Below are 24,752 nucleotides of genomic sequence, written 5' to 3' on the forward strand. Positions count from 1 at the left end.
TCTCTGTCTACACTTATTTTTCCACTGCACTTTCCTTTTAGGCATCCTTGAAATAAGAAAAATAGACCACTAATTTTCTTACTTCTGGAAAGCACAGTCATTCTACAGAAACTTTAGGTAATCAGTTTTAAGTTCAAGCTGGAAATAGTAAGCTGTTTACCTATATTTTTAATTTCCCTTGCATCAAGTAATAGGCTTCGAAGTTACAAAAAAGAAAGGCATGTGCCTTTGAAGCTATTTACATTTCAGACAAAACGTTCAACTTTTACCCCAATCACTAGCATGTCATCAAGGAAAAATGCATCTTTCTTTGCCAAATGTAGGCATTGTTAAAGCTCTAGGAACAAATGCTTACATGGATTTGTAATCCAGGGTTTAAACAATCAGTGTTCTGTAGTATATTATTCAGCTACATAGATCCAGGGAACTTCAGCTTTTATAATTCTACTATAAAAAATAAACATATTGCTGTCTATATTCTTCAGAAAACACTGCACTTTCTAAGACAGCAGCACACACTTCAGGCAGCACCAACAGTGAAGGCTACAGCCCAACTGAACACACTCAAAAGTGAAACAGGGTTGTATCTATAAAGTTATTGCATGGGAGACCTTAGAGGGAAAAAAAGGGGAGGATGATAGAGCACCCAGTGCTGGTTCAACACTGAACCACTGGCGTGGTGTTTGTGGGAAGAACAGAGAAGCACCGCTGGTCGAAAACGCTGCCTTTCAAAATGTTAGCCCCCTTCCCCTAAAACTGTGGTCATCAGGTTCCCAGCCACACCTTCCCCTGTGATAGTCCAGGCCAAATTCCAAATGGAAAAATGATATTCCTTCCATCAAAATCCACCTTACGATTACAATTTCCCATTAAATGTGTAGAAATTTGATTTCTTTTCAGAAGGCTACAATTACAGCAGATAATTATGCTTCCCTCTAATTACTGCTTATAAATACTCACCATGTAACACAGCGTATTGTACCCTCTGTTAGTGTACTTACAGCAAATAGAAACCAATATGCTTCTTTCAGTCCACGTATTTTGACACTTACATCAGATACACCAATTTGTCTTCATTATAACCCCTTGCTCTGTTACTGACATCCTTCTCAGAGCTATACTAAAGCATCACAGCAGGAAGATTGATGCGGCTTGTGTATACTGATTTGCTACACAAGCAAGGCACTTGAGAGGCAGCGTTACTGCTCTGATAGCACTAAGCTGGATAAAAATTAGCAGCACTAAGCCAATGCTCTACTCCCACTTCTCCTCCTCATCAATTATGGTACATGACTTGGACCTTGAAAGGCTAAGCCTGTCGTAACAGTCTTTTTAAACCTACCGTGTTCAGTTGTTTTATCATTGTTACTGAGGTTCAAAGTTCTGACCACGCTTATTAGCAACCATTTTTATTCTTTACAGAGGCTCAAATGAGACGAGTTTTGCACCATGACAAATGTTAAAAGATAATCTGCAAACAAATCTACAGTGGTAAATTTAAACATCATGTTGAGGAACGGAGAGATCCTATGGCTACAATTTTCAAAACTGGCTAAATGATTTAGGAGCCCGGTCTCCATTCCATCATCAAGAGCACCCAGATAATATCAGCACTTGAAAAACACACACCTACTATATTTCTTCGTCAAGGTGATGAAGAGGTCCTATCTAACTACAGATAATTTAACCTTCCAGCCATAAAGTTCTGACATTCCAAACACTGTTGCTAGAACTGTACACTGAAGCCTGTAACTTTTTTGGTTAATTCCTTTGTTAGATTTGGGTCTTGCCCCTCAGAAATCCCCAGCAAACTGAATGTTCCTGCAGCGTGCGCGTTTTGCAGACGCCTTCCCCGTTGAAGGCATAAGGGAACCAGCATTAGTGCACAGCGCATTCAGAAACCACCCAAACCTTACGCTGAGACATTAAGCGCTCAGATGCACAATACAGACTGAATGTGCTCGTCAACGAGCTGTAGCCGGGATTAAACAACCCTCTCCCACCAAACTGCACATACACACTGAAAAGCAGACTAGGAACTACTTATCTTCCAGATGTCTCAAAATAAGCCGACAGAAAAAAAGGTTGTAGATTCTGCATGAAATGGTTTGCTTCTGCCCCTCACACTGTACATCTGTCCCTCCAGCAGCTGCTTCCATGTAACTAGATAGCAAAATGAGTACAGGTAAAGCTGTCAGATCAGGATTACAAGGCATCTACAAGAAAAGGGGGCAGAAGAAAATGGCAGAATATTTTCTGCGGTTTTCCAGACCTCAAACTCCACTAGCATTCTCCACTTCTGGGTTCTTATTCTTACTAATTTAGGATAACAGAAGAAGAGAGAGATTTCCAGAAGAAGAATGAAATCAAAGCAGGAAGGAAGAGTAGGAAACCTGCAAGCACAGCGCTAACGTGTCCAATTACTGACAGCGAATAAAGACGGATCACCTGAAAAAGGCAATTCCACCTCATTTGGAAATAAATTTTTGTTTTCCTTTACTTGCAAAGCAAAAAAGTAACTCTGAATTCCCTTTCTTTTTTCAGATGCATATTTAAATAGTTCATTCCCCCCCCCCCCCCGCCCAAACTCTTTAAGATAGGCTGTGAAATAACTCAAAATAAATGCTTTTGGTGTGCATCATGTGAGAAAGTAATGTAATCATGCGGTCATTTTCTTCCCGTTTCAGGCAGAACCATTCCACTAGTAAGAATTTACTACCACAAGAGATTATGCTGTATAAAATCAGGTGACATCCAATTTAAACCTAAGGGGAAAAATTCTACCTGCTAACAAGCACAGAATAAAACCTTAAGCCTTGTATGACATTACAAAGGTGTCAACGAAATTAAGCCCTCAAATTGAGAGTTGAAAAAAAAATAGCATGCCACAATCATTGAAAGATCTGGGAGAAGAAACTCTTTTTTCTCTCTCAAAAAAGCCCCAAACAATCCCTCCCCCCAAGCAACATGATTGAAATAAACACCAAATCTCCAATTACTGTAAAGGAGAGGCTCTGACTCTCTCTCTTCTGACTTTCTGATGTATCTTTTAACCCTGGGGCTAGACAACCATTGAGGACTCGTAGACATATCAGTATTTATGCTCTCTTTGTGACTTACCTTCTGATTAGTGCAAGTCGCACTACAAAATCCTTCGACTGCACCCTTACGTACCATTAAAAAGTCACTCAGATATAGATCCTTCCATTCACAGAAGACAACTAAAGGAGTAAGGAGCGATAGACATACAAGTGACTTGGGCTCAACACTTACCTTGCAACAGACTTATTGTGTAGCTACAAGGGGAATCACTTAGATTCACCTTACCTAACTTTGGCAGCTTTAAATATACATGTTCAGTCCTCTCTGGTAATTTGCACTTCCTCCATCAACGACAATGACTGACAACTGCAGAGGGGTCACCCTATGCCTCACAGGCAGCTATCTGGAGATTTCCACCTCTCTGTAGTGGGTTCACAGAATCACAGAATGGCCAAGGTTGGAAGGGACCTCTGGAGATCATCTAGTCCAACCTCCCTGCTCAAGCAAGGTCACTGACAGCACTTTGCCCAGGATCACATCCAGACGGGTTTTGAATATCTCCAGGGAAGGAGACTCCACTACCTCTCTGGGCAACCTGGTCCAATGCTCTGTCACCCTCACAGTGAAGAAGTTTTTTCTCAGGTTCAGATGGAACTTCCTGTGTTTCAGTTTCTGCCCATTGCCTCTTGTCCTCTCGCTGGGCACCACGGGGAAGAGTCTGGCCCCATCCTCTTAACACCTTCCCTTTGTTGTACACATTGATCAGATCCCCCTCAGTCTTCTCTTCTCTAGGCTGAACAGGCCCAGCTCCCTCAGCCTTTCTTCAGAGGAGACATGCTCCAGTCCCCTCATCAGCTTAGTAGCCCTCCGCTGGACTCTCTCCAGTAGCGCCATGTCTCTCTTGTCCTGGGGAGCCCAGAATTGGACACAGCACTCCAGATGTGGCCTCCCCAGGGCTGAGTAGGAGGATCACCTCCCTTGACCTGCTGGCAACACTGCCTCATGCACCCCAGGATCCCATTGGCCTTCTTGGCCACAAGGGCACATTGCTGGCTCATGGGTCCCAACTTCCTAATTACTTACAGGGGTGCCAAGATCAGCTCGCCCACTATTACCACATGACTGTGGACCAGACACAACAGGTCTGTACCCCAGACTCACAGGAGACACCTGCATGAAAAACAAGCAATAACACTACACAGAATTAGGATGGCTAGCCATTTTGTTCTACCTCATTTTCCTGCCCGCTTTTGTGAATGAGATGCAAATACTTTTACGAGTGGAATTTGTTCAGTAAGTACTGGCCAGTATGGGTATAGCACCTCTGTCAAACTCAGGTAGGAAAAAGACAGGCTTACTAAAAATAATTAAAAAGTTGTATCTAGGAAGGGTCTGTCAATGTCTCCCATACGCACTGAGCAAATATGAGCTGAGGCTGTCAGGTCAAGCACTAATCAGAGCTTTTCAAAGGGAGCTAAGTTTACTCTTCTTCATACCAGAAAGAGACTGTACTGGAGGAAGGGTCTGAAATGAAGCCGGAAGGGAAATACTGCACTTCTGGGACACCATGGTTGTCTCAGCAATTAAGGCCTCCCCAGAGGGTTAATTACACACTTAGAGAGCCAGGCATTTTATAAAATGTTTTAAGAGTGTCATAAAAATGCACACATCTCGGACAGCTTAGTTCTGAAACATCAGTAGCTTATTTGGTTTGATCCCAGGGAACTTGCCTTCCAAGAGGCAATAACGGTTAACATTTCATTTCTATTTGGCCATCCAGCAAACCATCATGAAAAAAAATTAGCAGGTCAAGTAATAAATTAACCCTTCTGTACTATCTTCTGCACTCTGCAAAAATGATTTTGAATTTCTAGCAAACAAAAATAACCATGAAATATCCAAAAGTATATTTTACTGCATTTTGCTGCCAAATAGTGATTGTACTGGGAACTATTTTTTCCAGATGTTTAATACGTCCATATGCATTTTTAACTTGTACGGATTTGAAGAGAATTGTCTAAAATACGAGGCAGAAATGACTGATTACATAGGACAATATGGTTCTCTTTTACTTGCACCAGCACGAATAAAAAATTCCTTATTTCCCAAATCAACAGGAGAACAGAATCACGGATCTTCCACCCCAATAAGAAAACTCACCATGGTGTAAAGAAATGAGAAAAAAAAAGCTTATGTGGTAAAACCAGTAGTATACAAGTATATTACTCCACACCCAGCATGTATGAGCTATCTACAAAGCAAAACATTCACGTAAAAATACATTAGGCCTAGGAAATGGTTGACATATCCTTTTTAGAGGGCAAATTTTTACTTGAAAACTGTTGTTAGTAGTGTCAATAAGTGAAACATTTGATTCCAATGATACCATAAAAGTGAGCAAGGTCAAAGTTAACTTTCATCCAGAAAAATAGTTTTTATGGTAGATCTCAAATACTCTTAAAACTCTGCTACAAACAGAGAAAGAGGAAAAGAATAAGATTCAAGGACTATGATGTAAGATTTAACTGAAGCAGATTAGAGGTGGAAAACAAATGTTTTGCATATTCCTTCAACTGTTCAAGTGCTCGTGAATTGCCAGATATATTAAGACTTTGTGTGAGTCCTTCATAAATCCAGAGAAGGGAGAATTCCACTTTCTTGGAATAGGAAGAAGTAATTTTAAACTCCAAAAATCAGTTAACCTTTTAACATACATTCTCGACTTAATCCTACCTCCAGAAAATGCTCTGCTTGCTGTTCCCGGTCCAATTTTCTTGATGTTGTTGTAATCAGACCTGTAGGAATAGGGTAATATTTGATTGTCAATATCTGTTGAAAAATACATGTCTCTATTGACCATAAGAAATAAGTTCATTTTCTTGAACACCCAAAAGGAAAAAAATCTATTTGAAGCTGTATCAGACACAGATTTCTTGACATCTGTCAAGCATTTTCTTTCACAGCACAGCCATTATGAGACTTCCTGACTAACAATGAATCCTTAAAGAAAAATGCTGTGAAAAAAAGTAACGGAAAAACAGTTAGCTGTATATCTACAGTTAACATGCTACATTTATTACACTGAATACAAAACCTTACTAAAGAATCACTATTTGTCTTATGATTAAGTGCTTCAGTGAATCATTTGCATTTGACTGAAATCCTTCCGTAAAAACCTCATTAAAGATTTCAGAGGTCTCAAGCAATTAATGGGGTAGGATGCTGATTACTTCTACGCCAAGAATACTTGACAAAGAAGGTTATTTCTGTAATAACTACTTGTATACATAATGATTTCCAAATGTAATCATTCTAATGCATTAAAGGTTTTGTACTACAATTTCATCAATTTGTTCCACGTTCAAATTGAGTCTTTAAAATAAAGTACCCTTTCACACGAGGATGATCAAGATATCTTTTTTTTTAAGGAATGTACTTTCACAAATGATTAACCTCTTGTGAGATTTATACCAAGTAAAGAAAACGAAACACTTTCACAGTTCTCTCAAAAAAGCTACGCATACTCTTCTGTGAATATAGCTACAGTTTTTATTTTTTTCTCAGCAGAGATTTGAAGGTCGGATTTGAGTAGTCCCTTATACAAAATGTTTCTTTAGAAAGGAAAATGCATTCTGTGCTTTTTTTGGTGATAGATTCTGGTGAGTATAAAGGGACCTCCGGCTCCTTCTGGAGGTATACACCTTTTGGAAGAAAATGACAGTGGACAGTTGTTCTCAAGAATTTCTCCTTTGTACAACTACTGAAGAAGACAGGAAAGCTAATATCCCCTGGATTATCTATAAGGCTTACTTATTTAATCAGACCAGCCAATCATCTAAACCTAAATCCGCGATGAATCTTAATTCGTAAAAAAAAATCCCAGTAGCAACTGCATCTTACAGCTACATAATGCCTATCGTCCCATAAGGCTTCTACATCTGTAGCTCTTTATACACTGTCACCATGTATTTACAGGAATTACTTCATCTCTTTTGCTGAGATGGAGGAATGCATTGTGAATAAAGAAGGGGAAATATAACTAGAAGTAATGAGACGAGATGAACATAGAAAAGTGCACTCTGACTACGACATTTCAGACTCATTATGAGATATATTAGACCAAAGAAGCGATACTCAAGGGCAAGCTGTAAAAACCTGACTGGACCATGAGAAAATCTCTGTGCCATCATTATATGGGAGAATCAGGTGCCAGCAAAAGGCTGAAAAATAAAAACACTTGGTATTTCCCATATCAAGCATCTATAATTATTCAAAATAGTCACACCATATGGGATGGCTATATCCATTGCATTTGTTTAAACAGACAGGATAGCATGGATGAAGAGCTTGTGTCATTCACACAAGATCCCCATGTGCAGAGAAAACGCGGAGATACAAGGAAGTTCCTAGTTATGAAAGCAGTTTGGCCCCAGTAAGGTGATAAGTGAAAAGATATTTCACGGCTTGAAACAGCCCATTTGTTACATGCGTGATCACTGTGTATATTTATCAGCATGCTCTGATCACTGTAAGGAACATGATCATTTCTATAAAATATTCCACTTTCTTCCTCCGTGATGTGCTACTATGAACTAAACCTATGATTTCTTTCAACCAGGAATGTGTAGGGTACTTAGTATGTTGATAAATGTTAGTTCCCACTGAACTACTACTGAATGCCCCAACACTGTAACGATACATCCCTCCTGCCCTTATCTCATGCAGAGGATTTCTCATACCTTTTGAAGACGAAGAGCTGACATTTGAAACTGGATTTTACTAATTGGTACTACTTATCTTTGCACTACTAAAACAAAAATGATCTCATAAAAAGTACTGTTATCGCTTTTTCTTTTTTTCAGTCTAGAGCCTTTTAAACTGCAGGTCTGAGCCCCAGCAGAACTGAATTCCCTGCTAAACAGGGGTATGACCACATGGCAAGTCTCTGCGTCAGAATTGCAAATATTTTAAATGTAATGGATCTTAATAGATTTAGCATCCAGACTTAACAGTCTGCCCTAAAAGGCAGGTAACTACAGCAGTCAAACATAATCATTAAAACCTTAGACCAAATAATTCCCTTTAGTGTTAGTAAGTGAATACTTACAAACACAGCTCTACAGCACAGGATATCAGAGTAATAGGTTCTGCAGACCTGATCCTGACAGATGGTGCCAGCACAACTATTTGGTTTTTTTGGTAGGCTTATACATACTCTTATACTCTACTTACACTACCAGTTAGAGGCAGCTTCATTAGGTTTTTACAGTATTCTATATTAGTAATTGGTCATTTGTGTGTATAGTCCTGGACCCTCTGGTTTCTTCTCCTGTACACTGCAGGACTCTCTTATCCAGTTCTTCTTGGCGGCCCCATAACGGACTTGTGACTGCTCACTTTCATATACGTTCTTCTGCTGAAGTCATTTATAGATCACTCTATACAACAACAGTGTTTAAAAGCATATATGGATATACCTACAATAATTTCTCAACTACTTTATATTAATATCCATCTAATTATGGCAATGCGTTGGTACGGGTTAAAATCTGGTCTTTTCCAATTATAAAACTGCTTTCAGATTATAAAATTGTATTTCAGGGCATTTTGCTATGACAAATCATCTAAACTGAAAACAGAAATAAGGTTTCCAGTAATGTCTAGGACTCCACATAGCTTTACCAGACCAGCCTCAAAGAAATTAGTTTAATTTCATGGGTTTTATGAGAACTATGCTGTGTCCCTCCTGTATTCAATACTCCATGTCATAAATACGTAATGAGTAATATTTAGCAGGATATAGGACATTACATTACAGATCCAGGGACAATAAAGAGGAACTTGGCCTTGCACAAGAGAATACACCCCAGCTTTGGTTCTTCTCCAACTGCACTAAATCGTCATACTGTGCTGTTATCTAGAGGCATTATCTAAAGAAAATAACTCAAAGAGGAAAATATGCCCAAGGAAATGATGTTTAAGATAGATTCAGGCTACACTGCAGGTTATGATATAAAATCACAGGAGCAAACAATGAAAAATGACCTTTTCTTTTTACTTCCCCCATCTTCAATACGTGCTGTAGTTCCTCTAGACACAGACATCTGGACAACTGTCCACAACCACCGGGGAAATACATCAGGCATTTACCACAGAATAGTGAAAGCCACTAAGAAACCTCAAAAGTCATACCACACCTCTCAAATCTTTTTTTTTCAAATTTCCAAGGAAGCATCATGGTCTGCTATGGGTAGGAGATATTTATAATTTTGATGATTCTTTAAGAACACCCATGAAAATCAACAAGAAAATTGAAACTGCTAGAGAAATCATTTACAGTAAAAATATCAGCTTGTGAGGAGGCTTTGGGCCGTTTGCCAGGCTAGGAAGAAACTTTCTGAAGCTCCTTCTTTGGCAGCTCCTGACGCTGACATGTTGAAGAACTCTTCTTCTCATATACTGGACAGGAAGAAAGCTCCCTCAGCTCAACTGCTGGAGGCTTCGCTGAAATCTGTTGCTCCAGACAGCTTTAGTGAGGCTCTCCTCCTCATGATATTGGATGCTCACAAGCAGGATTATGTGATTTTTTCTTTGAACTTCTGACTCAAAACATCCTCTCTCTCTCTCTCTGCATCCTGGCACTTCCTTTCCTGAAGCCATAGAATTCAGCTGTCTCCAGAAAGTCAAAAATATTGCTTGATCTAATTTTTCAGTTTGGAGATGACTGTATGTTCATAACTCATTTTTCTGCGATTCCTTTTACTTTTGGTATCAGAATACTTCTCTCATCCTAAATAAATGAACAGTTACTATTCTCTGTGTGCTACAGAGTTGGGAAATGAGAGAAAGTCAATCAGCTCACCCCGCACGACAGGTCCCACTTAACTGTGCGACACTGTGACAACCCCTAGCTAGTACCAGCTGAGGAACTTCCTTACAACACCTCACTGTCCACTGGGTAAGACCATCACTCCCTCCTGCATCATTCCCCTCCAAAAGGACACAGAAGAAACGGAACTGTCCTTCACCCGATCACCGTATTATCTAGACCAGAAAACCAGAGATGAGAGGTGTGCTACAAGGCAGCCCTGCCTTACAGTTTGGATGCAGCATAGTGAAAGAAGGGAAGGAACAGGACCAGCGCTAAGAAATCCTGACACCTTAATCAGTACCTCAGCCTATACAATTTTCAGCCAATACACCATCTTGGAAATAATTCATCAGCTGTTAGGGCCCAGCCATTTGATCAAGGCATCTGAACAACACTTAGCACTGATTCTTCTGTGTATGGTTCCAGCACTTCATAAACGCAAAGAGAGAAAAAAAAATGAGTTCAGTGAAAGAGATCAAAACCTGGACAAATTATTTCCCATTTGCAATGGGTGAAACATGCAGTTATTTGAGAGCAAACGAGGAAATGCAACTTAGTACTTTGATCATTAATTATGATCACAGGTCTGATTTGTTAGAATTATTGTCAGATATGTGTACATGTGGTTTCATGACCATGCATATATATTTGTAAGATTAAATATGACATAACAGCAGGAATAGTTATGAATTCATCATTAAGACTAATCTTTTATAATGATTTTTTGCTATTGTAGAAAATCATATTTTTATTAATAATAAAGTCTGCAAATCTCAAAAAAAGAGAGCTCTAGCTTTTTGGCTATGTTAATTTGTGCCATCTTAGATAGGTTTAGCTATTCAAAAGTGACACAATGCTCCGTCTTAAATTGGGTCTTTTGTGAAATACTGTATTCTTTTACACAGTAGTTCTGCTTGGATGCTTAAACATATGGCTATGCAAGTGTCTATATCTGAGAAATACCCAAAAGTACATATTATCCTCTGATGATATGCAGGTAGTAGGCTTAATGTAGAGCAATTTCACTGCAATCAAAGGAGCTACACAAATTTATGCTTGCTAGGAATCTGTCTCAAATGGCTGTAATCTTTGCATTTCTTATTTTTACTCAAGAATGCATAAAAAGTAACAGAAAATTATTAACTTATTTAACATAAACAAAGCAAGGCAAATAAATTAATATTCAAATGCAATTTTGGGCCAGCAGCTTCCTTTTCAAAAAGCTCAGTATCCCTATTTCTATTTGCATATCCAAGTTATTCCTTCTTCAGAAGGCTGTGGTACTGCCATTTAATCCTACCAGAGCTCCAAACTTCACATTAAATTCTGACATTTTTGCCAATCTTTATCAAAGTTTCCACTGTAAAGTACTGAAAATGTAAACATATTTCATAGGATGGCCTAAAGCTAACACAGATACTTATGTTTATGTTTTTTTATGATAAACCTGTTAAAAAACGTGGGGGGAGCATTGAAGCAAGATGGGAACCTTGAGAAAAGCAGACAAGATAGAATGAAAGCCAATAGCGACTTTTCGAATCTGAGGTGAACTTGATGCTGATTAAAGTGAAGGTGACAACTGAAGAAGGGGGAAATAATGCTAAAATTGCAGTAGGTCAAACTGTGATCTCAGGATCCTGTATTTATTGGACATGAATATTCCATAAATTCTATAAAGTATAAGCCAGTCAGCCAGAGTAGACTGTACATCAGCCTTAATTTATACCCTGGGAAAGTTGGCTATTTTCTTCTTTGTTTTTTCTAACACTAACATCACATAGGCCAATATTTCTAGGCTTTACAAATTTGGTTTCTCCAAATTTCCCCATGAATTTCTCACACTGCTTCCAAAGAATAGGTTTATTTTTCTAGGACAGCAGATTAAGGACCGAAACATTAGTATGACCAGCAACATAAAGCATTTGTTCTGCCTACCCGCCTTGCCACTTATAAACCTGGTGCAACCGCATCACACCTTCAATCTTACAAGAGCGGAAAAAATGAGCGGGGAGTCTTGGACAGCATGGCTGACCAAGGGATACAGAAAAGCTGGAACTGCAAAAGCAGCGTTTCCATTTTTGCATAACCTCTTGCAAATCCCTGGACAAATGGACATTTGAGAGCAGTATCTCAGAGCAGCACGGACCAGCTGGGTAGGCCCTGCTTAGTCGCATAGCAACTGCCAAAACACACCTACAAAATAACCTTTTTTTTCCCCTTGAAAATTCAAGGCATTATCTCTGTTCTTGGAGTTAGAAATGGTGATGACATGTGGACAAACAGGAATCTGCTTGCTAACTCAGCCTTTTATGCTTTACTGAAAGTGGCCAAGTGACAACTATGGTCTTCCAACGGAGTAATGCACACGTTCAAACTTCAGTTGGCTCTCTTCTTTTACAGAAGAGTCTTCACACAAATGATACGCCTGGGTGTCTGGGTATGTTTAAGCAGATAGACTGTTACATACAGATACACACACACACACACACACACACACACACACACACAATACATATAAATACTTGAGTATGTTTATATAAATATGTGACATTTTACATAAATTCAATGAAGCGAATGTTAAAAACCGTTAACCTAATAAACACATATTTACAAAAGGGTATTTTCTCTGGTGCTCATCAATGTTCGTACTCCCAATAAATAGGCCTTATTTTGAATATCTGTATTAGAAAAAAAAATAACAGATGAATTTATGAGCTTGGAGAACCACAGATGAAAAATCCACCATGGGCTTTTAAATGCAAAGACTCAGTCAATGGTCGAGGAAGTCTCTAAGCTCTGGCCTGTTTGAACATTGCACAGAGGGAGACATTGCTGCATGTTTGCCTCTTCTGATGCTTATTCTTTACACGTCCAGATCAGCCCATGATCAGCGTGCCCATGATCAGCCCCTGCCAGTGTGATGCTGAAATGAACTGACCTTTGGCTTGGAAGAAATTCAGACCTTCTCAATACTGTAGCACTTAGGGACCAAAAACCAGTTTGCCACAAGCTATTTTCTACCACAGACTGAATTTCCCTAATATGGCTTTGAAGCCAAGGAGAGTTCAACAGCTTTCTTATTATGAAATTGAATTATTTGCATTCAGCCTACAGATGGATAATCACACCTGAGCTGTGTCCTGAAGTACTGCCTAAATGGTAACAGAACGTGGTCTGGAGAAAGAGTGTATTTTACTGCTGTCTCTGGAAGTGTTACAAATTTTATTGTATAAAGCATAAATTAAAAGAAGAAAAACTGTATAGAATTATTGTATAAATTTCTAATTTCCAAACTTTATTTAGATGAAATATGAAGAGTATATGAAAGGTAACAAGCAGGCTGAGATATCAAGAAAGCAACCTCTCTCCCCTCTCCTCTCCCCAGCGACAGACTAACAGGATAAAACTTATTGCATGTTTTACTGTCCTTTGTTAAAATAGCTTTTTTTTTTGTTATGCATATTCATAGAAAAGTATTTTGTTCAAAAAATACAAGTGTGTAATGGGTCAGAAATATGACTAAGGACTTCAGGTTATGACGCAGGCTTAGTTTGTGGCCTCAGAATATATTGCAAACTACGTGGAGTGACAGTCCATGCTTTATGCCCTCTTCACTTGCAGTGTCAGGGCCTTCACCCAGGAGAACAAGGCCAGGCACCACGCCATATATCTCAGGGCCCACACGTCAAACCCACGCAGAGCCGTTCTGGATGGATTGGGGTTGAGGTCTGAGCTTGAAGCTGTGCTAGTCCCTGGCTCCTGGGCGGCGGGGAAACTTTCCTCTCATTAAGATACTGATCCTCATCTTCAAATAAATCATTTTTGAAATGGAAACAAGAATATAAAATTAGATAGCTTCCTCTGTTTGTCTGCGCCCTGCTTGATGCTTTGAACATCCTGTATCACTAAGGCTATACTTCATAGCTTGAAGTGGATGTGTTTCCCAATCTGTCTTTCTCAAATATTGTAAAGAACAAGGATACAGAAAGAAAATTCATGAAGATATTAAAGGAAATTTTCCATAGAATGATCCTTGAAAGCCCTGTCTGGAGAATAATCCTTGAAAGCCCTGTCTGGGGAGTAAAATGTGTTGGGATTGTTTGCCGCAAATATGGACATTTCAACCTAACAAGTTAAACAGATGAAGAAAACAACAAAAATAAACACTGGTTTTTGAAAAACGTCTCATAAATTCAGTCACTGATAACATACACTGTTAGTCCACAAGAATCCTTAGGTTGAATTTTCAGAAACTCATACAGAAATGTATGGGTTTGCTAATGTGTTTACCAGAATTCCCAAATATTTATTAATAGTACACACAAAGGTGTGAAGATAGCCTTTTCATAGATACGCTGCACATCATAGAAAAGAGTATACATCTGTTTATAAATATAGCCATTAGTTGTCAACTATCCTGCTACACTGTAATAGCATGAAAGTAAATTTAGGACTTTAAATAGAAAAAGGAGGGGGAGCTACAATAAATAGCTTTAAGACTGTCAACCATACATTCAGGAAAGTAAAACTATTGCGTATTCTAATCATAAAAATGTAGAAATGAACAGCAATAACCAGGGTAATTTTATTGCCCACAGGCAGTGAGAGGCGTTGTAAACACTCTAACAGTGCATTCATCTCTGGAAATAAGTTAGGGATTGACAAAATGAAATCAAATTTCAAAGATAAATGATAGAAAAAGATGTAAATTTTACTTGGAGATGTAAACAAACATATCATTTTATATAATTACACATGTAAACCTCCAATTTAGAAAGGTTGCATTCTGATCCTAAATGAATCATGCTTCATTGCATAAGAAAAAAATGGCATGCCTGCGCAATTACTTGAAAGATTGCTGCCTTATTGTTTTTCTGGAGATGACAATGAGAGTGAAATGACCTCTTGAAACACGCTAGGTATAAAAAGTGATTGCTTTTAAAAACACTTAGGCTTTCTAATGTGCGGTCATGTTTGAAAAAAAAAGAGGAAAAGAAAAACCTTTTTATTTCTCTTTGGTTGTCCCTTCTGTCTCCCATAAGAGTTCTCTTTAGCTTACTGCTGAAAATATCAAAACTGTACAAAATGCACAGCAAACATTTACTTCAATGAAAAATTTGGATTATGCTTTGCTGTAAAGGCAGATTTTGGCTTTTCTGTTCTTAAATTATGTTCAAAATGACAATATGGTATGACAATCTGTTCTGCCTTGTGGAACACAGCATTCAAAGGGACTTCCTTTTATCCCTTCAAAAGTTAGCAACTGAAGTCCTCAGCTACTGCAGGCAAACACATCCAATAAGCTTTTGCATAAATATTTCCCTCCATTTTAAAAGTAGTCAGGTTTTTTCCTCCCAGGGTTCCTCCTGGAAGGCTGTTTGGCAACACGACTGCTCTAATTCTTAAGAACCTTCTAATTTCTGGACTGAATGTATTTATGATCAGTTTATGCTTACTCTTTTGCCTTCTAGCATGTTATATTCTTTTGCCTTCTAGGGCACGGAAGCAAACCTGAATAGCTTTCTCCCCAGCTCTGTCTTAGGCTGCAGCTACTAGCTATCTCTGAGAAAAATCTGCTATGAAGGGGAGGTGACCCTATGCAGTGTGGACAGGAACATGTTGATGTCACTTGGACTATTTTAATTAGCAGTGTGGAGAGCAATAATAAACCCCTCAGCCTTCACTTTGCTGAATGAAACAAAGCAAGCTGCATTAGCTTCCTCTCTCCTAATTTAGGACTTTTCATTCCCTTTTTTGCAATGCGGTTTCAGCATTCCCTCACCCCTCTTAAACGCAACTGATCCAAACTGAACAGAGTGTATCCACAGGCCCTGAAAATGGCACTAGCCCTACTGCCACTAATAGATGCTCTTCCGGCAGATAGTTGGGACTCTTGCTATTAGTCCCCAAATACACCGTCTTGCTTACTCCACTAACGAATCTCATCCCATTTCTACTCTTTGAACTCTCAGGGATTGTTTTTTCTTTTTTTTTTTTCCCTCCTTTTCTAAACCCCTCCTGTTGGGATGGATGAGGCCTGTTAACTCTGCATCATTCACAGGGCATATTCTCACTTGTGGAATCAACATTGTTGAAGAAGACACCAAACAAGATCATTGTCTAGCCCATACTTGGAATAAGTGGTTAATGTTTGCCCTTCAGCATGCAAATTCCTCTTTCAAGACTCATCACTTTATTTACTCTTTAGCAAGACCCTTATGCATTTTTCAATTTTATTACTAATCTCCATGCTCATGTGCCTCATAAATTCTAAAGTGCAACCATATCAAATGCATTACTGAAGCCCACATTGCTGACACATACAGCATTTCTTAAAAAATCATTTACTTTATCAAGATAGGCTGATACAATTTACTTTTGCTAAACCTATGAGCACTTCTACCCCATTTCCATGTCTTTAATTATACTGTCCTTCAAAATATGCTTGAAAGCGTTGCAGATAACAGAGGTCAAATAAATAGTTTCATTACTGCAAGGCTTATTTTTTCACCCTGCCTTCCTGCTCTCTACCACTGGCATTTTGTTTGTTATCTTCCAAGCATATGGTTTGACTCCTAGGTCTGATAATAACCCCTCAATAATTTGCTCACTGCAGGTGTTCAATTTCTGGTATCAATTCTTTCACATTTCTGAAGTGAAGATTACCGTAGTCATTTTTACTTGCTAAAAGAGTGATCCCAGCGAATTGGGTTTAGCCAGGCAACTAGGACCCCAAACAGTTCTGAACAGCAGGACAGAGTCTTCAAATCTGGCTGCAACAAAGCAGAGTCACCATCTGATTCCAGCTGCTTTGGAGCATAAATGGCCTTAGACATCTCAGTGGAGTGCACGGACGCAGGTGGGAAGAATCCAGTGCTCAAACTGCACCTTCAAAGAGGCTGTCCTCCAAAATGACCCCTCCGGGACAGAGCAGTGGAGCCACCATCAAACACACAGAGCCTGCAATTTTTAAATAAAAGAAGCAATAATACTCCAAGTGTCAAAGTTGCACTAGCTCCTCCAATATAACCGACCACCAATTTCTTTGAGGCGTCATCGTAGCCCGAGTAATCTGTCATGACTGTGATGCTGTGAAACAACTGAGCAAATGCCCTTGAGGGGCTGTCATGCAGGGGCTTAGCTCTCCTAAAACACTTCACACAGAGGGTCGCAGCTTGTGGGAGAGGGGTTTTTTAAAGTTCAAATCCTTTATTTAGACTTAAGTGAACACGTAAGAATGGACATTGCATTTGTCTCTTCTTTTGTTTTCTGCTCTTAAAAAAAAATGCAGTGCCTCCTAAAAATTTAACTGCTAATATGATGCCTCAGCACAGACTTCAACATCCCTCTGCATCACTTTCATTTTCAAGGAGAAATAACAAAATAACAAAATTTTCTGGTTATAATTAGCATGTAATTATTACTTGCAGGAATAGCTATAAATATATATAACTGGTGGCTAGCTTAATAGCCAACACACATAATCATTATGCAATTTTCTTTAATTTTTCTGTGCACAAAGGCCTCATAATTCTGCAAAATCAACGAATGAACCCAACTAGAGTCTGCTTATAATTTATGCTAATTGGTTTCAATATTTGCAAGAAAAAAAGACTTACATAACATAGGAGGTGGGGGTACCACTTTCAGTGGTAAGGGGGTATGCAAATACTCCACATACCATTCTGCACTTTGGGCCTGAATACCTCACAAATTATTATTCAACCTCCTTCTTTGGCATATTATGATGTAATAACAAAAGAAAGAAAAAAAAATAAAAGAAGCAAGTCCCCAGTGTATGCTTTTGTGGAACATAAGCATAGGTCACAGCATGATGAGGTCCTGGTAATTTCTTTTATTATCAACTGTGGAGGAGGTGTGGAGGGTGCACAGGGCACAGCTGTCAGTTTTTCTTCCTAATCTAGATACTCTCATTACCTTTCAAAGAGAAGTGATTTTACATTTTTCCACATACACGCTCACTGAGCACTCTTCTTGACAACAGGAGAACAGCCCCACTTTTCACCCAACTGTGCTCCAAGGAAAGGCTTTGATCCCTCGTTACTAACGACTGTCTCCAGCACAGCAAAGCCAGGGTTTATATAGACTGCCACCAGGACAGCAGCGCCTGTCGTTAACTGCAGTTTCCCCAGGTCAAGTAAATCTCGTCCTCATCTCTAATAAAAAATGATTCATTTGTGAGGTGACTTTCCTGATCCAGATGCAGAATGCAGAGCAGCAGAAAGAAGCCTCACAGAAAAGATGCATGGCCCGATTTCCTGACATATTACGTCATGCAGAGCTACTTCAGCACTGTTCCGATGTGCTGCTGTTCCCAAGGTGGTGTCCCGCCTAAGAAACCATACTAAGAGGCTTGAGTTTGGTTTGGTCTGTAACCTTGCATGAGTCATTTTATGTCTCTGCGCTTCAGCTTCTCTCCCATAAAACCAGGGTAATTGATATCTTTCTTTGTAAAGTGCCCTGAGATCTATAAAGGAAAAGATCACTTGTGTAAGAATAAGATATTATTAACTAACAATCTCATAAAGCTCAACCATAATAGCACCAAGCATTTTCCAACATTTATTGTTAAGTAAGTAAAGAAAATCTTTTTTTTAAACACTGAAATAAATGCCTCTGCTTTCCAGGGTTTTCTGCTTTCCTCTCTGTGCAGGGATTTATTTAAATGCTTATCAACATGTAAAATACAGTATTAGCTCTGACCCTCCACTCTAGCGGCTCAGCACATAACAAATAACAAAAAATGCACAGTAAAACTAGAACATGAGCAATAAACTGCTTCTCTTTGCAAAATAAGACCAGTATCTCAGCCTTCCACGTACGGAGGTAATACAGTGGGTCCTAAGCAGCAGCAAATTTTCGCTGAGGAAGAGTAGCAGAATCAAAACTATCCACTGAGCTCTCTCACACAGGCACCCAGTGAGAGATGGGATCTTTAGGCTGAGCCTCTTTCCACTTGCCCAGATGGAAGGAGCAGAGGAAGGACCAGCAGATCCCACACTGAGTCGCTCGGTCTGGGGTCTCAGCAATACCACAAGCATCGCATCCTGCCAGCTGCTTTTAAACGGCATACATGCACTTATAAGCTCTCAGAACTACTGGGGAAGAACGAGACATGACTGGAAAGAGAGCACAGAAGGGATGGAGAAACAAGGAGAAGTACAGACATGGGAGGATGTGAAAGTGCATCAATACAGGTAGATGAAAGGAGGGGCTTGAAAGCAGGGCACATGTTAAGTTAGCCTTTCGCCACTGATTGAAGCAGTGACAGAATAGCAAGGGCCAGGCATCACCTAATGGAAGAGGATGGAGTGGTGCTACTTGAAGGACTGCTTTGGGGATAGCAGATGGAGGAGTGTCCAGACGCTGTGACAAACTGCTGCTGGAGGTCCTGCATCTGCAAGGACAAATAATGCCATTCTCTTATTTTCTCCTGCCTAAAGCCCAGCCCTGCTATTTTCATCCATCACTGCTTATCAGGCCTTGTACAGTCTCTCTCCTGTTTCATCTTCTTTCTACTTTCTGCCTTCTCCCTTCCAGTCTTGGTTAGTGCACAGGTCCTCATATCCCATTTCTTCACCCTCTGAAGGCCCTAAATAACGATCTTCCTTTCCCTGAGAGAGAGACTGAGTGACTTGATCCAGGACTCACCTGTGCTTCTCTCTCAGTCTCACAGAGAAGGATCCAAGGTCCTTCCAGAGCTGCACAGCAGGAGTCTGAGCCCAAGGAGCAATTGAAGCTGCTCCTCTAGTTCTTTCCCTATTCCTCCCGCTTCAGTAAATCAACTGTCCTTCTCAGTCACCTCCCTCAGGTTCATATCAGACACATGAAGGTGGACATGCATGAAGTAGGACTAGAAACGCATGTGACTGAAAGCAACAGACGAAAAAACAGAGCCAGGTTTAGGAGAATGGCCTGTGTTGACAACCAAGGACCCCTGGGGAACATTCTGTTTACACTGGGGCAAAGGACTGCTCTTTGATAAGACATCAGCATAGATGATGTGTCAGCAGAAGACCTGTGGTCTCATAATGGGTGGAATGAACAAGGTTACAGCACATTGCATACACCAGCAACCTAATAAAGACGAATAATAGCTCTAAAGATTCCCAAGATGAGGAAAGAAAGACACTGAGCAGTGATTTATGAAGAGGGAAGTAAACAAGATTATGATGCAACAAGTAACTGTTAATTCCTAAATGTTATAGAAGATGAGTGCAAATCCCAGTTCATTATCAGTTAAAGAGGAACCCAAGAGACATGGTGAGGACTCAATAGCTGGCATCCCTAGTCCTCAATTTCACACAAGTGATCTTGGTCAGAGCACTTGGACAGCCACACGTGCCTCGGTGCGTTTTAGTACTTGGGCAGGAGAGTGTGAGTAGGCAAAATCAACTTACAGAGTAAGTTAAATAAAATAAAATGTCCTTTTCCTTTCATGAGGTCTCACGTTGAGTTTTTTAACATTTAACCGTGACACTCTTATTTCAGCTAGTTTTAATCTAGATGACCTGTCTACTCAGCTTCACCACCAAATGGATGCCACTTTTAACTATCATGTTGACCACAAGCTGAGGAGAACCATGAGGATAATATACACATCCACTGTGAAATCTATTCTGTTCTGTCCTATCATGACTCAAAAGCTAGTTGTTATTGCACTACTGGATACAAAGGCTCTGCCGCAGTGGGATGCTTGGTGCGCTCATTTGCATCTCATTACCCAGCATGCTCTTCCTCCTCAGAGCTATTTTCATAGCAGCATTGTTGTCCGAGCCCTGGGAACAAGTGCAAAGATTTGGTGACTTTGGATGCACGCAGTTCTTTTCTACTTGCTTTGCTCCCCCTTTATAATGGAAGGCTTTGCCAAGTGGTGAAAATGAACTAATTTTCCTTTTTTAAGTCTGCATGCGTTTTTTTTTTTTTTCCAGTAGTTTAAGTTATCAGAAGCAAATCTCGAATAATAAATAAGATTACAGAAATGTGAGCCTAATGTTCCGCTCTACGAGGTGCTCAAGCATGAAGGTTTTGATCGGAGAGTAAGAAATAAGATTTAACTTCCTTCTGATTTAAGTTTCGTTTGTACGAAGAACCTATTCCAGTAAAATGCGATTGCAAGCTCATTATTCAGTGAAGGGCAAATATCTTCAATCACAATCCAGTAATATCAGCAGCTTTCTTTGTATGTTACAAGCCTCAACTAAGAGAACTGAACATACTGGCTTCTGTCATTGTCTACATCTAAGATTGCGATGATTTCACCCTGTCCAATTCATTTCAAAAGCTGTAGCTTCCAATTAAAAGTATAAGTTGTCAGCCAGGATAAGTGTCTATCGTTTGAGCCAGAGCAGTTTTGGTTTCTGGCAGTTTTACTGCATCAAAGGGCTGATTTACAGATCAGTTAAACAGTTTTTATCCAGCACTAAAAGGAATAAAATTGCCTCAGACACAGGACTCAAACCAACACTTTGTTACTTAAGTTTCCATAGTCTTCAATATATTTTATGCAGTTGGAAATAAAACTCCCTTCCTCAATGATTTTATCGTTTTTCAATAGACACTTCAAAAATAATATGAAAGAATAAAATCCAGGAAAATCTAAGAGCCTCAGTACCATATGCTTCAACATCTATCATACAAAGATTACATGGTACTTCATAAATGTCTATGAATTAAGCATCAAAAGTCTGTGTGAGGTACAGATTTCTCCCATTTTACAGGTAGGAAATCTCAACTATAAAAGTAAAATTACACGTTGAAGACTAGTGCAAAACATCTTTAGCAGCAGCAGATTTAAAGCTCTTATCTTCAAACTCTCAGGCTTGTGTTTTAAGAACAAGATCCATTTTGCGACTCCCCTTTGGACTAAAAAATGGACAGTAGAGGTAAAAATCACGCACAAATACATGGCAGAAAATCTCTGGACAGAGGAGAAACCAACAGTGAAAGGTCTAGCTTTTAAGGCTACTATTCAGTACTTCCTTAAAACATTCAGAGCGTTCAGTCCTTGGGCCTCTTGTGGCAGGAGTCTGAGTGGCATTTCCCAGCAGGATCGTGTGACAGTGCTTTCAGTGTCTACGCTGCATAACCCTTGATGAATCAATTAGACATTCTCACTCACCCAAATTATTCGTTTTACTAGCAGCATAATTTTCACAGCAGTAACACAGCCCTCTAAAACTAGTACAGAAACTGGTCCTGTAGGATTCAAAAGGGACTTTATGTGCAGGTCATGCCTGCTGTAGGTACATGGGATGTATTTAGTGAAATTAAACAAACAAACAAACAACAACAACAAAATACCTAGAGATATAAGGGGAACTGATTAGTTTCTTAAACCCTATAAAGATGAAGGAAGTCTATGCCAGTTTTATCGAAGGAGAAACCTACTTCTAGCCTTCAGGTCAGAGTCGATGCGCTGGGGTATGACGGAGACATGCAGGAACAGCGGACAGGTGCTGCAGACTGCTTGGTAGTGTCAGAACCAGGACAGCCACAAATTTAACAACTTAAGCAACAAAGCACAAAAGCTATCATTTGTCAAAGGCCTTAAAATAGCAACCCTCAAGCCTAAGCTAATTTCTAAGTGTAAAACGGAGAGAAAGACATAGCCATATTCTATGTATTTTCATATATACAACTACATAACACAGTCTAATACGATCCACAGATTGGGAATGCAACCTTGCACACTGCAGTTGTGTGTCCTATTGCTCAAATAACACAACGACTGCAAGAGTTACATATACACTCTTACAGTACAGTACAGACAGTATTCAGCAAATACCAAACGCCTGCTTCCACTGAAAGCTCCTGCTGAACTTAACGTAATTGCTTTTCAGACTATCCAGCAGGCTAGTGGATTTTCCGCCAAGTTTTGCCAATCACAGAGCAGTAGCACTACAGCTCAAAGTTACAGTAGTGCAACACGATATTCGATAACATGATCACAGAGAGTCAAGTTCACTATTAGAGCACCTGGACAAATCTGCTAGCTACTGCACAAAGCGTGGCTCATAGTGTTTCACAAACATTGAGGCACTAAGTGGTACAGTGCCCATTTCTTTTACAGAGGCAACCGTTGTAGAAGCAAGCAGAGCAATTGAATCAAGGCCACAACAAAATAACGAGCATAGCAATTGAAGTTCACTAGGACACCCTATGCCTGGAACTAAAAGTTGTTTTCCCAGTCACAGTAAGGAACGCAGAAAGATTAAATGAATTTTTAGTAAATGGACTTTTCTGAGAATCAGTAGCATGCCTTCAGTCACACAACTAGAAACCTCTTTCAAAGCCATGACCTAGCACAGATGCCACATATCAGAACAGGACCCTGGTAAATAATTACAGGTACGAGTCACAGTAGTCAGCTGCATCCTACCTAGTTAACAAAAGCCCCTGTACGGTCAAAGGAGAGAAGCAGGCACGTCTAGAACATGATTTCTATGGCTTATTTTAGATATCAATGCTAAGAAGAGATAAAACTCAGTTTAGGAGTGCCAATTTCTCTCCACTCACTATAAAGGGAGTTTACAAAACCAGCTCTGATGCAGATGCCTACAGAGTTTCATGAGGGGAATCCCACCCTGTGTGCCCTAAGAGAGAGAGATATATATGTATTTATAGATGCACCCATATATGTGTGTGTGTGTGTTTGTATATATATATATATATATACAAACACATATTTATGTGCATGTGTGTGTGTGCATATGTATTTTTGTATGGACGGATGTATAAAACCCCACAGGTAGAGCAGGGAAACAGAATGGGCCTGGAGCTCATCACAGTTTATTCCAGATTTGGGGCTGTCAGCATGGCCTTACGGTTTAGGCTACATCGTTCTCTTTCCCATCACTCATAGTCTTCCAGGTTCCTCTACCCAATGGGCCATTTCCATGCCTCTGCAAGCCTTGCCTAAGGAGGATCCTCTTCTATCCTGTGGCTTAAAGCATCTGGCCGCTGGCGTTCAAGGAGGGAGAGAGCAACTCGACCCCTATTTATGCAGCTGAGATAATTTCGACTTTCCAGTCAATTTTATTTCTAGGTCAAGATCAGAATGATAGATTAAAAACAAAAATAGCTGAGCATTCAGTCTGGAAGCTGCTGTGCTGCACTTTCAGCCTGCTGCACCCAACACAGTCTGCTTAGTTTAACCATGCCAGTTATTGATTTTATACCACAACAGTTAGGCTGGCACAACCCCTCGTGTGCGCAACGGTAGGGGTATAAAGGTGCTCGATACTGCTATAGCTTATGAGATTAACAAGCCCATTTATACTGCTGTAACTGCATTCACTTCAGGGTATTTGTATTGCTTTAACGATAGCAGAGTAGTTAAAGCCATACAACTTGTGTCTACAGACAAAACCCCAGCTTAACAGTAATTAACTGCGACATTTCCAGCCACCCTGAGCAGCTGAGGTTTATATTAGGAATAGCAACTGACCCATGACAATTGGCAGCGGTATCAGAAACCTCTAGGAAACAGCCCCACCTTCAATTACTTTTGCTGCATTTGCAGGAAGGATGTTGATTATGCCCATTTTCGCAGGAGGCCCCAAAGAGCTAAAAGTTGCTTGTGACCACTTTTCTATTGCGTCTGGACAGCAAAACACACACACACACAAAAAAAAAAAATCAATTCAGGCGATGACATTTCTCCGTGAAAGAGCTAAGCCAGCACGGCAAAGGCTGACAAAAGTGGCGGTTAACCCTGCGGTCCCCTCATTGTTCGCTATTGAGGAAGGCGGAGGAGCGCTTGAGCGCTCCCCAGGGCCGAGGAGCGAGGGAGAGGGGCTCTGCCATCTGTTGCTGG

General features: G+C 39.9%; 1 protein-coding gene across 3 annotated transcripts in view; it reads right to left on the bottom strand.

Annotated features, from left to right (window-relative positions):
• Nucleotides 1-24,752, bottom strand: part of FAT3 (FAT atypical cadherin 3) — a 385,938-nt gene that overhangs the window by 134,600 nt on the left and 226,586 nt on the right. For all 3 annotated transcript variants that reach the window (XM_068930522.1, XM_068930524.1, XM_068930523.1), the window contains one exon: nt 5,776-5,837. In XM_068930522.1, the coding sequence (XP_068786623.1) occupies nt 5,776-5,837 (62 nt within the window). The remainder of the gene's footprint in view (nt 1-5,775; nt 5,838-24,752) is intronic.

The sequence above is a fragment of the Struthio camelus genome, chromosome 1 (genome assembly GCF_040807025.1).
Source record: "Struthio camelus isolate bStrCam1 chromosome 1, bStrCam1.hap1, whole genome shotgun sequence".
Lineage (NCBI taxonomy): Eukaryota > Metazoa > Chordata > Aves > Struthioniformes > Struthionidae > Struthio > Struthio camelus.